At 56.5% G+C, this 12,690-nt stretch overlaps 1 protein-coding gene across 3 annotated transcripts in view; it reads left to right on the forward strand.

Annotated features, from left to right (window-relative positions):
* HDLBP (high density lipoprotein binding protein) overlaps positions 1 to 11,114 on the forward strand; it is a 67,887-nt gene extending 56,773 nt beyond the window's left edge. For 2 of the 3 annotated variants that reach the window (XM_033111815.1, XM_033111813.1), the window contains exons 17-27: positions 1,971 to 2,192; positions 2,273 to 2,491; positions 3,245 to 3,383; positions 4,965 to 5,110; positions 5,947 to 6,051; positions 6,378 to 6,512; positions 7,455 to 7,598; positions 9,428 to 9,613; positions 10,146 to 10,262; positions 10,361 to 10,489; positions 10,644 to 10,736. In XM_033111815.1, coding sequence (XP_032967706.1) covers positions 1,971 to 2,192; positions 2,273 to 2,491; positions 3,245 to 3,383; positions 4,965 to 5,110; positions 5,947 to 6,051; positions 6,378 to 6,512; positions 7,455 to 7,598; positions 9,428 to 9,613; positions 10,146 to 10,262; positions 10,361 to 10,489; positions 10,644 to 10,730 — 1,629 coding nt within the window. In that variant the 3' untranslated portion in view covers positions 10,731 to 10,736. Of the gene's footprint in view, positions 1 to 1,970; positions 2,193 to 2,272; positions 2,492 to 3,244; positions 3,384 to 4,964; positions 5,111 to 5,946; positions 6,052 to 6,377; positions 6,513 to 7,454; positions 7,599 to 9,427; positions 9,614 to 10,145; positions 10,263 to 10,360; positions 10,490 to 10,643 lie in introns of all 3 variants that reach the window. The other variant, XM_033111814.1, reaches the window with a different exon arrangement.
* Positions 11,115 to 12,690: the final 1,576 nt, after the last annotated feature.

Consider the following 12,690-nt stretch of genomic DNA (forward strand, 5'->3'; position numbering starts at 1 on the left):
AAATAATTACAAATCATAAGAACAGATACAAGGTACAAGAAATTTTATGTACTGGTAACAAATTTACGATATTTACGCATCCTAGAAGGCCAAGAACTCCTCGTCGTTGCAAGTTCGTCATAAGTTAAAAACCGATTATTGTATTCCAGGGTATTATTTTGCATACAGATATTGTTACTGATTTCTTTTAGAGATCAGTATTCATCTCTTTTAACTCATAAGCATAAGTAAAAGAATTAAAAACATATAGGTACAGAATTAATACTACCCATGTATAACGCGTATCCTTATTTTTCCCTCACAAATTTGGGCAGAAAAGTATGCATTATACACGGCAAAATACAGTATGTTGAAGCCAAAGATCAAACTGGGGAGAACTGAGATCAGCAGTTTGAATCTGCTACTGTGTGTGCCAGTTTTTAAAGTCTGGCTTCTCATTCACTGCTGTTTTATAGTTTTTAGCATACAGACCTTGTTTATTTTAGTCAATTGATGTCTTTTGTTGTTTAGAGGTGGTACTTTTGTGATTCATTTCAAGTGTAAGTTACTGTAGTATTAGAAACGTATTTGATTTTTGTGTATTGGCCTTGTTTTATGTGTCTGGTCTAAAGCTCACTCTGGTAGTTCCAGTAGCTTTTTTTGAGGGTTCTTGTGAGTTTTACTTTATGGAAAACACATCAACTGTGAGTGGATGGTGCATCTCCTTCTGATTGTACACCATGTGTGTCTCATCTTACCGCGTTGCCTGGGCCTCCAGTGTGCTGAGAGCAGTGGTGAGAGCAGACGGCCTTGCTTTGTGGATGAACTTGGGAGGTACTGAGCCTGTTCACCATGTTAGTGTGCGGTGAGCAGCCAGTCTTTTGCAGATGCTCTTAACAGGGATGGATGCTCCCTTCTGTCCCATGTTTGCTGAGAGTATTTTGGGCGATGGGTGTTGGATCTCGTCAAGGCTTTTTGGTTGGTTTTTTTCATCTGTTGGCATGATCACATGGTTTCTCTTTTTGGTATATATATTAGATTGATTTTTCCTTTTTAATGTTTCACCAGCCTTGCATTTGGGGGTGAGCCCCACTTAGGATGTATTTCCTTTACCGTGTTGCTGGATAGGGCCCGCCTAACTCGTTAGCTTTTTAACAGCGCTGCTGTTCACGAAGGTCTGTCTGAATGGTAGGAGAGTCCCTCGGTGGTGTTCGTGAAATTGGCACTTGAAAGATAACAAAGTCAGTTGTTTACTGATTACATGCTGGCAGACCTCCTTTTCCTGTGTTCCTACTTCCTTGTGGGCTCAGTTCTAGGACCAGAGGAAAGAGAGAGAGTGCACTGTGTGGATCTGAGTCAGCCTGCAAGAGTGTACTCTCCGGGTGACTCTGCCAGAGGAGCTGGCATCTGCCACAAGGTCCCTGTGTCGGGGCCTGTCCTGGGCCCTGCTTTCTTGGTGTCCGATGAGGGCCCTGGTTGGCTCGGGTCTCTCTCAGTTTGAGATTGGGGTGTTGCTGGCTCTGTGTGGGCTCCCCTAGGGTACGAGCAGGGGGAGGACTAGACGGGGTGCACTCTGCTTGTGTGGGGAGCAGTGGGAGTGCCCGTGCTTGGGAGTGGGGCCGGCAGTGCTGTGCAGGTGCTCCCCCGTCCCCATAGCGCATGGCCGCACTCCCCCATTACCTGGCAGGTGGAGGGCCGCTTGCAGAGGTTCAGTCACAGCTGGTACGTGGCAGCACTAGGGCTCTGTGTCCACATGCTCTGAACTGTGCTGGCATCTCTTACCACAGTGGAAGGAAGTACAAGGACAGCCTGTCTGGGTGGCCTGGACATCGTTTGTTTTGGTGAGGTTTAATTTGTCCCATTCAGGGGGACATTGGTGACAGTGTGAGGTTAGCTTCACCGCACACTGTTGTCCCCTAGGCCCGCCTGTTCACCTGCTCCAGGCCCAGGCAGGTGGCATCAGGCCAGCGTATGTGGGTTGGTCTCCACAGCAAACCAAGAGTTTCACCGTTGACATCCGCGCCAAGCCGGAGTACCACAAGTTCCTCATTGGCAAAGGGGGTGGCAAAATCCGCAAGGTGCGTGACACCACGGGCGCCCGCATCATATTCCCGACGGCTGAGGACAAGGATCAGGACCTGATCACCATCGTGGGGAAAGAGGACGCCGTCAGGGAGGCTCAGAGGGAGCTGGAGGCCCTCATCCAGAACCTGGTAGGCGCCTGGGTCCTGGGCCCGTTGTGCGGGGCGGTGGGCGGGGTCTCGATGTCCCTTTTCCTGTTTCCACGCCGCAGGACAACGTGGTTGAAGACTGCATGCTGGTGGACCCCAAGCACCACCGTCATTTCGTTATCCGAAGAGGCCAGGTCTTACGGGAGATCGCAGAAGAGTACGGTGGGGTGATGGTGAGCTTCCCGCGGTCCGGCACGCAGAGCGACAAAGTCACCCTGAAGGGTGCCAAGGATTGTGTGGAGGCGGCCAAGAAGCGCATCCAGGAGATCATTGAGGACCTGGTAGGCGCCGGGGGGCTCGTGGGGCCCTCAGGCCTGCTGCTGGGGAGGCACTGCCTGTCCCCTGCAGGCAGCAGGCCCTCAGCCTGCCTGGCCTCCTTCCTGACGGTGGGCGGGAATGCTGCCTCGGAGCAGTGAGTACTCACTGTACAGTGAGTACAAGGAACCAGCTTCCTTGTCTCTTCCTCTTCTCCAAAGGGAAGCAAGGAGATTGGGGGAGAGGGTCAGAGCAGAGCGACTCCATAGAAAAGTCACGTAAACGCGCTGGTCTTTCTAAACCCGCCTTTAGAGAGCGTTGCCTCCTGAGTGCCCTTGGAGGTACTTTCTGGTAACCAAGCCTGACTCCTTGTTGAGTCAGAGCCACAGCATCCAAATGCTCTGTCATCTGAGACCAGTGGGGCCACCTGCCTGCTGTTTGAGGGCCCCCCGCGTTGTGTATACAGAAATCGGGTGTCGTTACGTTCCGCTTCTGGGTGTCAGCAGCGTCCGGGGCAGTTTTGTACGGACAAGTCACTGATTCGGTCTTCATCTTTTGGGGGAAGCACCTCAGAAAGACGCCTCCCTTTGGCCCTGCCCCATGGCCCTCCTCCCTCTACCCCATGGAACATCGAGCTCCGGATTCAGCTTGGGAAAAGGGGGTGCCTGTGCGCTTGGGAGTGGCTGTGCAGGACTGAAAGGAAGACGGCGTGAACCTGAGGAAGCGTCAGCGGTTAACCTTCGCTTTTCTCTTTGTTCTTCTCACTCTGCCCCTCCCAGGAAGCCCAGGTGACCATCGAGTGCGCCATACCCCAGAAATTCCATCGGTCTGTCATGGGCCCCAAAGGCTCCAGAATCCAGCAGATCACGCGGGACTATAATGTTCAGATTAAATTCCCAGACAGAGAGGAAAACCCAGGTGGGTCCCCGTGGTGTGCTCTGTGCTGGGTGGGAAGCGGAGGTGTGGGAATGGTGCCAACCGGGGGCGAGGTGGGTGCCATGTGTCCTGGTGAAGGGCTTTCCCACTGGCTGCGGTGCTGGAACCCCGTCAGGTGTCCTGGGGGCCGCCAGAGGCTCGGGCTCACCTGCTCTCCTAGCAGCACAGCATCCGTTGCTGCAGGGTCATGAGGTGTCCTGCAGGTGTCCTGGAGGCTCGCAGCTGGTGACAAGGCCCTAGGAGAGCACGTAGGGGAAGCCCCGTGTTCAGTGCTGCCGCTCACGGAGCTTCTGAAAGCAGATGTGACAAGGTTGCGTCCGTCTTGTCCACAGCCCCACTCCTCTATGGGCCATGACCCCCGTGAGGATCTGGCTTTGGTCTCAGACCAAGCTCTGTACGTCCTGATCCTTCTTGCACTGACACAAAGAGCGTGTTCTGCCTTCTGTTGACTCGTCTTAGTTGGCCGTGGGGTCTGGCTGGCAGACCTGCAGCTACCGAGGGCCCGCCGTGGGCTCTGGCCTCTGTGCAGCTGGTCGTGCCCTTGAACAACCCTGTTTCTGCGAAACCAGGCTATTTTGAGTAGAAAACCAGTTAAATCATAACGTCATGTGGTACACACTTGAATATTTTTTTAAATTTTGATGTAATTTCACACTTAAAGAAAAATTGCTCCGAATTGCATGAAGATAAGTCCTGTGTACTCATCCAAACTCACCAGTTTTTACACAAACACACGGTTTTTTCTGAATCGTTTGAGTGTAATATTCAGACCTGTCTGTTATCCATAGTGGTTATTCTAAGAATAAGGAGACTCGCTTATGTCATTTAAGATAACCATAGCATGTTCATCAGAATCTGAAAATTGAGTTATGTGATACTGTTACTGAATTCGTAGTTGACATTCAAATTTGGCCAGTTTTAAAAGCGTCCTGCAGAGCCCGCCTCTTTTCCTAATGTTTTTTTGAGAATTTTTGAGTTTGAGCCAAACTGAAAACATTGTTGGGAAGAAGATCTCAAATGTTCCTTCTTTCCCCGGTTTTAATCCAGGATCGTGACAGCGTTAGGCAGTCATGCCTATGGACTTAGTTCTGTCGTACGGACTCCTGGATTCTCACTCTAGGAATGTGGTTTTGGTGTTCATTTTGCTGTGCACCTGGTCCCCAGTGTGGTCCATGGGAGCCCCACCTGTGTGGCTTCTGTGTCCTATTTCATGTATCTTAATTCTGGGTGCTTGCTTCCTTCCTGGCATGAGAAGCTGGTGCAGCCTTACCTCGTCCCTCCTGAGTCTCTCAAGCACCCTCACCTCCCACCCTGCTCCCAGCGCCTGCTCCCAGCGCCAGGTCTCCTGGGCTGTCAGAATGTCCATTCTTCCCTCCCAAACACAGTGGGCCCCACTTGTGGCTCTTCCCACACACCAGCTCATGTTTCTCACTTTATCCTTTGAGGTAGGTAGTTCCACGTTCAAGGTCAGGGAGCAGGGTGCAGCGCTCACAGCCACACTGGAAAGCAACAGTGCCCTCCTGGTCCAGGCCTGTGCCAACGGCCCCTTCTCTTTCCCCGTAGTTCACAGTGCACAGCCAGCCGTCCAGGAGAACGGCGACGATGCCGGGGAGGGGAGAGAGGGCGACCCTGGCTCTCCAAGGAGGTGTGACATCATCATCATCTCTGGCCGGAAGGAAAAGTGTGAGGCCGCCAAGGAAGCCCTCGAGGTACGTGCGGCCCTGTCCCCTCCCTGGGGCGAGGCGTGGCCTGAATGACGCTGCCCTAGTGGCTGGCAGCAGAGGAGTGGCTCGAGTCAGTCACTTTTGTTCTCACCCCGGAGCACTCGGCCTACAGGCCTGGGGGTCCTGGAGAGAACACAACTGGTGGGTGAATGTGACCTCCAGGCTCAGTGTCCCGCTCTGAAGCGGGGCTGTCTAAATCTACCTCGGACTTAACAAGGCTGAGTCCTTTCGGAGTAAGTACTTGGAGTGCCACTTCCATGGTATGTGTGTCCTAAATGCACGACGACACTGGACAGCATCGTGTTGCCTTGGAGTGGAGGCACAAACGAACCAAGAGGACCACACAGCAAGGGGTTAAATGCAGTCGGGGCTGGGGCGGGGACAGAGCCGTGCCCGTGTCCGGTTGTCCTCGTCTCGGTGACCTGCATGGGCTTGGGCCACAGTCCATTCTTGACCTCAGTGAGGCTGGGAGCCAGGGTGAGCCTCTGCATCGGAGCCCCCTATGTCCCCATGGACCCCACGCCCTGTTTTTCCAGGGTTTCTTTGGTTTTGTTGTTGGCTTGTGCAGGGCCCTGCCACAGAGGCTTGGGGCCAGGGCTTGGAAGTTCGCTCTGCTGGCAGTAACTGAAACACTGGCTTCCGTCCTCTTGCCACGTGTTTCTGTTGAGTTAGTGGCATTCTCAGGTGGAGCAGTGTGGAAGGTTGTGGGCGTGCACTAGTTCCCATAGCGCTCTTTTCCCTGTGTCCCCTGAAGACCTGTTGCTGGGCCCATGGCGTCCCTGCCCGCTGCTCTCAGGCCTGACTCTGACCATCTTCCTCAGGCGCTGGTCCCTGTCACCATTGAGGTGGATGTGCCCTTCGACCTTCACCGGTACATCATCGGGCAGAAGGGGAGCGGGATCCGCAGGATGATGGACGAGTTCGAGGTGACGCGGTCTTGCAGGCCTTTTCCCTGGAGACCGGATGTGGGGCGTGCGCTCTGTCACGGTGCTGCTGGGAGTGGATGGATGCAGCCCCTCGGGGCGCGAGGCCCCGTCCACCCTCCCTTAGCGGAGGCGCCTTCCTCCTGCTCTTTATCTGCAGCAGCTCTCCTTCTGCAGGGGTGGACACTTCCCACCCTCCTTGTCCCGAGCCTGCAGGGGTGTCCCTGGTCAAATGGGACAGACAGGCCACTGCTGATGACTTCCAAGCTCACTCTCGGTGAGGGCCAAATAGACACATTCCCGTCCTGAGGGCTCCCGTCTCCACGTAGGTGAATATCCACGTCCCAGCCCCTGAGCTGCAGTCCGACATCATCGCCATCACAGGCCTCGCTGCAAACTTGGACCGGGCCAAGGCCGGGCTTCTGGAGCGCGTGAGGGAGCTGCAGGCGGAGCAGGAGGACCGGGTGAGTGCCTGGTGGGGCTTCCGAGAGGTCCGGCAGCCGGCTCTGGCGCCACCAGGTAACCGGTGGCTGGAGGTGGACCGGGTCCCCTGACCAGGCAGTCAGCGTGGAGATCCTGCTGAGGGGCGGCCCTTCGGCGGCGGTTAGGAGCAGGGATAAAGCTAGCGGCTTCTTCAAAGGGAATCCTGGAGACGTGGAGCCCTCAGCCCTACAGGGAAGGTGAGCTGTTACCCAGAGAGACCACCACGCATGTGCTGTGCGGTCTAGAGGACATGGCAGGGCCCCATGGACTTCCTGCCTCCACGGCCTCCCTGTGGAGTGGGTGAGAGCCCGTGTCGCCTGTCGGTAGAGTTGGCTTTTGAAGGCCCGAGTGATGGTGGCAAGGCAGGTGTCCTGGGATTTGAAGCACCTTGTGGACTATGGGGCTTGGCCGGTGATGGCACCCAGCTCATAGGCCCCGCCAGTCTGAGTGTGTTCCGTCGGCTTCCAAGTCTGTCCTCTGTCCTGGCCACAGACGCCTTGGGCTGTGTCTGTCCCATAGCACTTCTGTTTGTCTTTTATTTTTAGCCTGCTTCTGCACCCCAAGCCTTCCAGGCCCAGAGCGTTTTTTAGGCTTCCTCCTCAGAGCTGTTTCCCGGGTTAGGAGAGTGGAGCCGCGCCGTCACGGCGAGCAGGCAGCTAGGCCAGTTACACCTGGTCTTGCAGGTCCTCCGAAAGGCCTGCAGACTTGGCTGTGGAGTGGGCAAAGCCTCTGGGTCTCATTAGCAGCGGTAATGGAACGTGGCACAGAGGCTAACTGCCGGGCCATGTCTTGTTTGTGTTGCCGAGGTAACAGTGGGTGCCTTCCAGGTCCAAGTTGGAGTTGGGCCTGTGGGTGCATGTGATGTTGAAGGTCAAGACTGAAATATTGGACACTTTGCCTCATTCTCGTTGTTTCCTCTGTAGGCTTTAAGGAGTTTTAAGCTGAGCGTCACCGTTGACCCCAAATACCACCCCAAAATTATTGGGAGGAAGGGGGCGGTGATTACCCAGATCCGCTTGGAGCATGACGTCAACATCCAGTTCCCTGATAAGGATGATGGGAACCAGGTAAGGAAGACCACGCGGGCAGACACCCCATTGACGCACTCTGGGGACCTTTGTCCTGACCTGGGGACAGTGGCCAGGCAAACTTATGCCAGACGGGTGGTGGAGAGGGCAGGATTCAGCGAGGCTTCACGAGGCAGGGTTTGGCTCAGGCTTTGGGCCCCATCTTGGCCCGTGCCGGCTGGGTGAGGTTACTCTGACATGGTTGTGTCGCTGTGTGGACTGGGGGCGCTTTTCCTGTGCCCACCTGGTCACCTGTGCAGCAGGATGTGCCCTCGTGGCTCCCGGCAGCCAGCTGGGCCCTTCTCACACAGTTGTCCTCACGGTGGAGCCCCGCAAATGTGCCCCCTCCACCTGCTCTCTGCGCCGCATGTCAGTCTCCTCACAGTGGAGGCCAGGGCCCCCCACCGAGCTGGGTAGGGAGGTCCCCCGCCAGGCCGGTCCCTGTCAGCCGCTGCTCTCAGGAGCCTGGTGCCCTTGTCTGCGCACCACCCGCCCGTCATACAGCCCTGCTGTCTGTCTAACCTCTTGGGCCTTCTGTGCCTTGGCCCCACCTCTGGGAGGTGGGCCGCCCCCGAGCACGGCTTTGCAGCACAGCACCTAGAAATGCTCCACAAGAACCGCGCCTCGTGCCATCACACCTGACAAGGCCTCTGCAGACGGGCGCACCGTGCCTTCCCAAGCCTGCGTCACTGTTGTGGGGGCCTTGTGGGGGCTGCCTGCCGCCTGCTCACCCCAGCCTTGCATATCCTGGGTCTTTCAGGAAACAAGCGTCCTTACTGTTCCCTGGTCCTGAGCCCTCCCCAAGGGCTGTCTTCACAGTGCCGCCTCCTGTTTAGCTGTTTCTGGAGGATATTTCTGTACCGCAGACTTAATCACCTTGAGAACTTAGCTCTCTTAAATCCCTCACTTTCACTGTTGTGTACTTCCTTCAATTTTCCCATACAGTTACTAGTTTTTTAGTCATTCTTTGTTTAGACTATTAATACCTGTGAGAAGCATGCTTCGTTTGCAATCCGTCCTGTGCCCGCCATGGCCTTTAGCGGTGCCTTACCTGCCGATGGGGGAGTTCTAGGCCAGGGCAACGTCGGGCCGCCTCCGGCTTCTGCATTTGCTTTACCCGGACAGGAGGCGCTTGGTGGTGCCACTCTGAGTCCCCTGGGTTTTCTCTTGCTTCTTCCTGGGGTGGGTCTCTTTAAGTGCCTGCTCTTCTCTTTTATTCCAGGTATTTATTCTTACTCTCTCATCCTTTTACATTGTCTTCTGTTCGTTTTTTGAGGGTGTAATATTTTCTCAGGTCCTGAAGAATGTGGTTTAAGGTTATTTCGTTTTCAAGTTTCCTTTTTTGTGCCTTGAAGAATCCATTTGTTCTGTTCACTCTTTACATCCGGGGCCCTCTCCTGTACCTTTGTATGATTGGAGGGAGGCCCTGGGCCCGGGCGCACTGTAGGTGTGGCGTGCCGGCCACGGCATCTGGACCTTCTAGGTCATTGGGTCTCCAGACGAGGGGCCTGAGGGGACCTTCCCTGACGCGGACCCCTCACTTGCCAGTCAGTGTCTTACCGTCATCTTTGTGGGTAGGTGCTCTCTCTCCCTGTGTGTGACTGCCTTTTTGGCGGGTCTTGGGAGGGGTCAGGGCTCAATGGGCATCGTTAACCTGTTGTGTTCAGTTGGACTCCTGGTATTTCTTTCTCTACTGAGTGGATCCGTTTGCCCCTGAAGGTGAGGCCTGCCTCACTTCGCCCTGCATCCAGCGCCTCGAGCCCCTGTGCACGCCTTCTAGTCAGGAGTCCCAAAGGCATTTCCTTTGTGACTGGATTCTCCTGTCTCAGCCCCAGGACCAAATCACCATCACAGGGTATGAAAAGAACACCGAAGCTGCCCGGGATGCTATACTGAAAATTGTGGGTGAGCTCGAGCAGATGGTTTCTGAGGATGTTGCGCTAGACCACCGTGTTCATGCCCGGATCATTGGCGCCCGTGGCAAAGCCATTCGCAAGATCATGGATGAGTTCAAGGTGAGTGTCCAGCCCCACCGTGAAGGGCGTGCTGGCCGCAGCGCGAATAGTACCTGCTTCCTGCCCTGTTGGGTTGCTGCTTTCCACGTGGGCCAGTGAGGGGTGGGAAGTGGGGACCACTTGGGCCTCCAGTCTTCTGCCTCAGCTGCTAAGCACGCACTGACCCACTGGGCTCTGGAAGCATCAATGTCCGAGGCTCAGGTGCTCGTTCTGAGGCAGTGAGGCCGAGGAGGGTCACAGCTGTGTGTGTGTGTGGATGCCATTGGCAGTGCCCTGCGCAAGTCCCCAGTGGGCTCCACACCTCAAAGGGGCTATCCCCTTTGCCTTCTGTAAACAAGGAGCTCCCGCGGGCACTGGGCTGCGTGTCATGATAACGAGGAAACAGCCATGAGCCCAGATCTGTACATTTTCATTAACTCAAGGGGAGAAAACGAGAAGTGCACTGTTCCAGCCACACAGCATGGTGGCCAGTTAGTCCAAAGCTGGCGGATGGGTGCTCAGCCAGCTGAGGTGCTGTGTGTGCTCCTTCCAGGTAGACATTCGCTTCCCGCAGAGCGGGGCCCCAGACCCCAACTGCGTCACCGTGACAGGGCTCCCAGAGAACGTGGAGGAGGCCATCGACCACATCCTGAACCTAGAGGAAGAATATGTGAGTCCTGGGGTCACGGCAAGGTGGGCGCGGGCGAGCCCCAGACGTGCCTGGTAGGCCCGCGGGGCACTGCGGCCTGACACCCCCTGTGCCCGCAGCTGGCCGACGTTGTGGACAGTGAGGTGCTGCAGGTGTACATGAAGCCCCCTGCCCACGAGGAGTCCAGGGCGCCGTCCAAGGGCTTCGTGGTGCGGGACGCTCCCTGGACTGCCAGCAGCAGTGAGAAGGTGAGGCTTGTCCGGGGTGCCCCCGTGCCCGTGAGGTGGGGTGCCTGCCACACCAGCCTCGCCTGGACGGGCCCAGTGGCTGAGGGTCGGGGTCATTTTGGAGCTGCTTGAGTGCAACCCCCTTACTGAAGCGGTGCCCTTTCTGTCCCTCCAGGCTCCTGATATGAGCAGCTCTGAGGAATTTCCCAGCTTTGGGGCTCAGGTGGCCCCGAAGACCCTCCCTTGGGGCCCCAAACGATAATGATCAGAAAACAGAAACTTCTGCAGCCTGCTGACCCAAACCCCGCCACACAATGGTTTGTCTCAATCTGACCCAGCGGCTGAACCCTCCATACATTGTTGACGCTCCCCCTCCCTGAGGTCTCGCAGTGAAGCCAGGCCACCCAGCGTCGTGTGTGGCCGGTTCCTGGGCCTGGCCAGCTCTGGGCATGAGCTCAGGACCCGACACCTGCACTCTGGGACAGCCCTCCTGCTGTGAACACTAACATGTCCTCGACGTGGCGCCATCAGCGTCTGGTCCACCCAGCATGTCAGTCAGGCTCTGGCCTCAGAGAGCTCCACGGCTGTGGCTGAGTCTACTTCCTGTGTCATGACCTCAGGAAATAAATTCCTTGACTTTATAAAAGCCAAAATGTTTGCCCTCTTCCTTTCCCTCCTTCCAGTAGTCCAGACCACGGGGGAGGGAGGCGCAGTGTGCACGCCAGGGGCGCCCGACCCTCAGTGGAGCTGGGGGGAGGGAGCAGAAGGGTGACGTGGGTTCCAAGTGTGTCTGCCCTGCACTACAGGAGCGAGACCTGAAGGTGGGGCTGCAGGTCCACCATCTGGGTGCACGGTGGCCTGGTGGGTGGCCTGGTGGGCCCTGAGGGACGCCACTTCCCCTCCACCAGGGCCCTGCTGGGTAACCGCCGCCTGGTTCCACCCTGTCTGGTTCCACCGTGTCGGGCTGCCTCAGGCCCACCCCTCCCTGATGCCTGTTCGCGTTCCTTCCTTCTACCTCAGCCAGTGTGGTGGTGACCTCACGCTCAGGGTCGTGCCACCCTCGGCGCCCGGCCTCTCGATCTGACGTTTCCTGTGGTCATGTGTTCGCTGCTCCCTCCCTCCTCACTCCCTCCTTCCCTCCCCCACAGGTGGTCAGTGGCCAGTGGGCCCGTCCCGAGTGGGGAGTGCACACGTCACTGCCCTCAGTGGGCTGTCTTCTTGACACATGCTCGGGGGCTGTGCAGACCCCTGGGAGCTGGCCTCCAGGGGCAGGCTTCGCGGTCCTAGACGGGGGAGAGGCTGTCATTCAGCCTGGACTAGAGGACCGGGTGCTGCTGAGGGCATCTGCTTTTCTCAGGTGTGGTAGGTAATTCCGGGCGAGACAAGGTGTCCCCGTCCCCGGGCAGCACAGGGCCCCTCCGTGTGGTGCTGTGAGAACGACAGACGGCCTGTTTCTAGGAGGTCTGGTCTCCCTGTCCCCACCTGTGTGCCCGTGAAGGTGATGAGCCATCCCAGACAGATTCTGGAGTTCCTAGAGAAGCCCTTCCCCAGTGGTGCTCAGTATTCCTTTGCCATCCCCACCCCAGAGTTTTTCACTCGGTTTAATAACTCAGTTTGGCAACCTTGAGGCCGAAATTCCTGACTAGACCAAGAACTGGTTAACCCAAGTGTAATATCAGTGGCCTCCGAGCTCCCGTTAACCTGAGCAGCCCTACATGTGCCCCTCTATAGGAACGATAAATGGGGATAGGAAAGAACATTTGCTTCACCAAATAGGCTGCGGGACCCCAAATTACATAGGTCGTCAATGGAGACCCGGAGCGAGAAGGCAAGGCACTGTCTGCCTTTCTCCAGGAAACTGCTGCCACCTGGGAAGCCTCAAAGGCAACATGCTGGGCCCCCCTTCGGCTCCCCCTTCTCAGCAGGAGTCTGGGAGCTTCTCCTGGTGACCACCGAGCTCCACCCACATCGCCCTGTGGGCCCTCAGGTATCTGCCTTTGTCTTGTCTACCACCTCTGGCCCCACCCTCCCCCGAAGGTAAACTATTCTCACAGCTGCAGTTTGCACAGCAGTGTTTGTCGCTAAATGTTGTCCATGCAGCTTCCCTTTCCTGAGCTGTTCAGGTGGTGGTAGTAACCTGCCCAGGCCCCTCAGTCCCTGCTGGGAAGCCCACAGGGGGCTGGGAGCCTGCGTGTGTTCCCTCCTGTTGACTTTCCTCCCTA

Source organism: Rhinolophus ferrumequinum, chromosome 8 (genome assembly GCF_004115265.2).
Source record: "Rhinolophus ferrumequinum isolate MPI-CBG mRhiFer1 chromosome 8, mRhiFer1_v1.p, whole genome shotgun sequence".
Lineage (NCBI taxonomy): Eukaryota > Metazoa > Chordata > Mammalia > Chiroptera > Rhinolophidae > Rhinolophus > Rhinolophus ferrumequinum.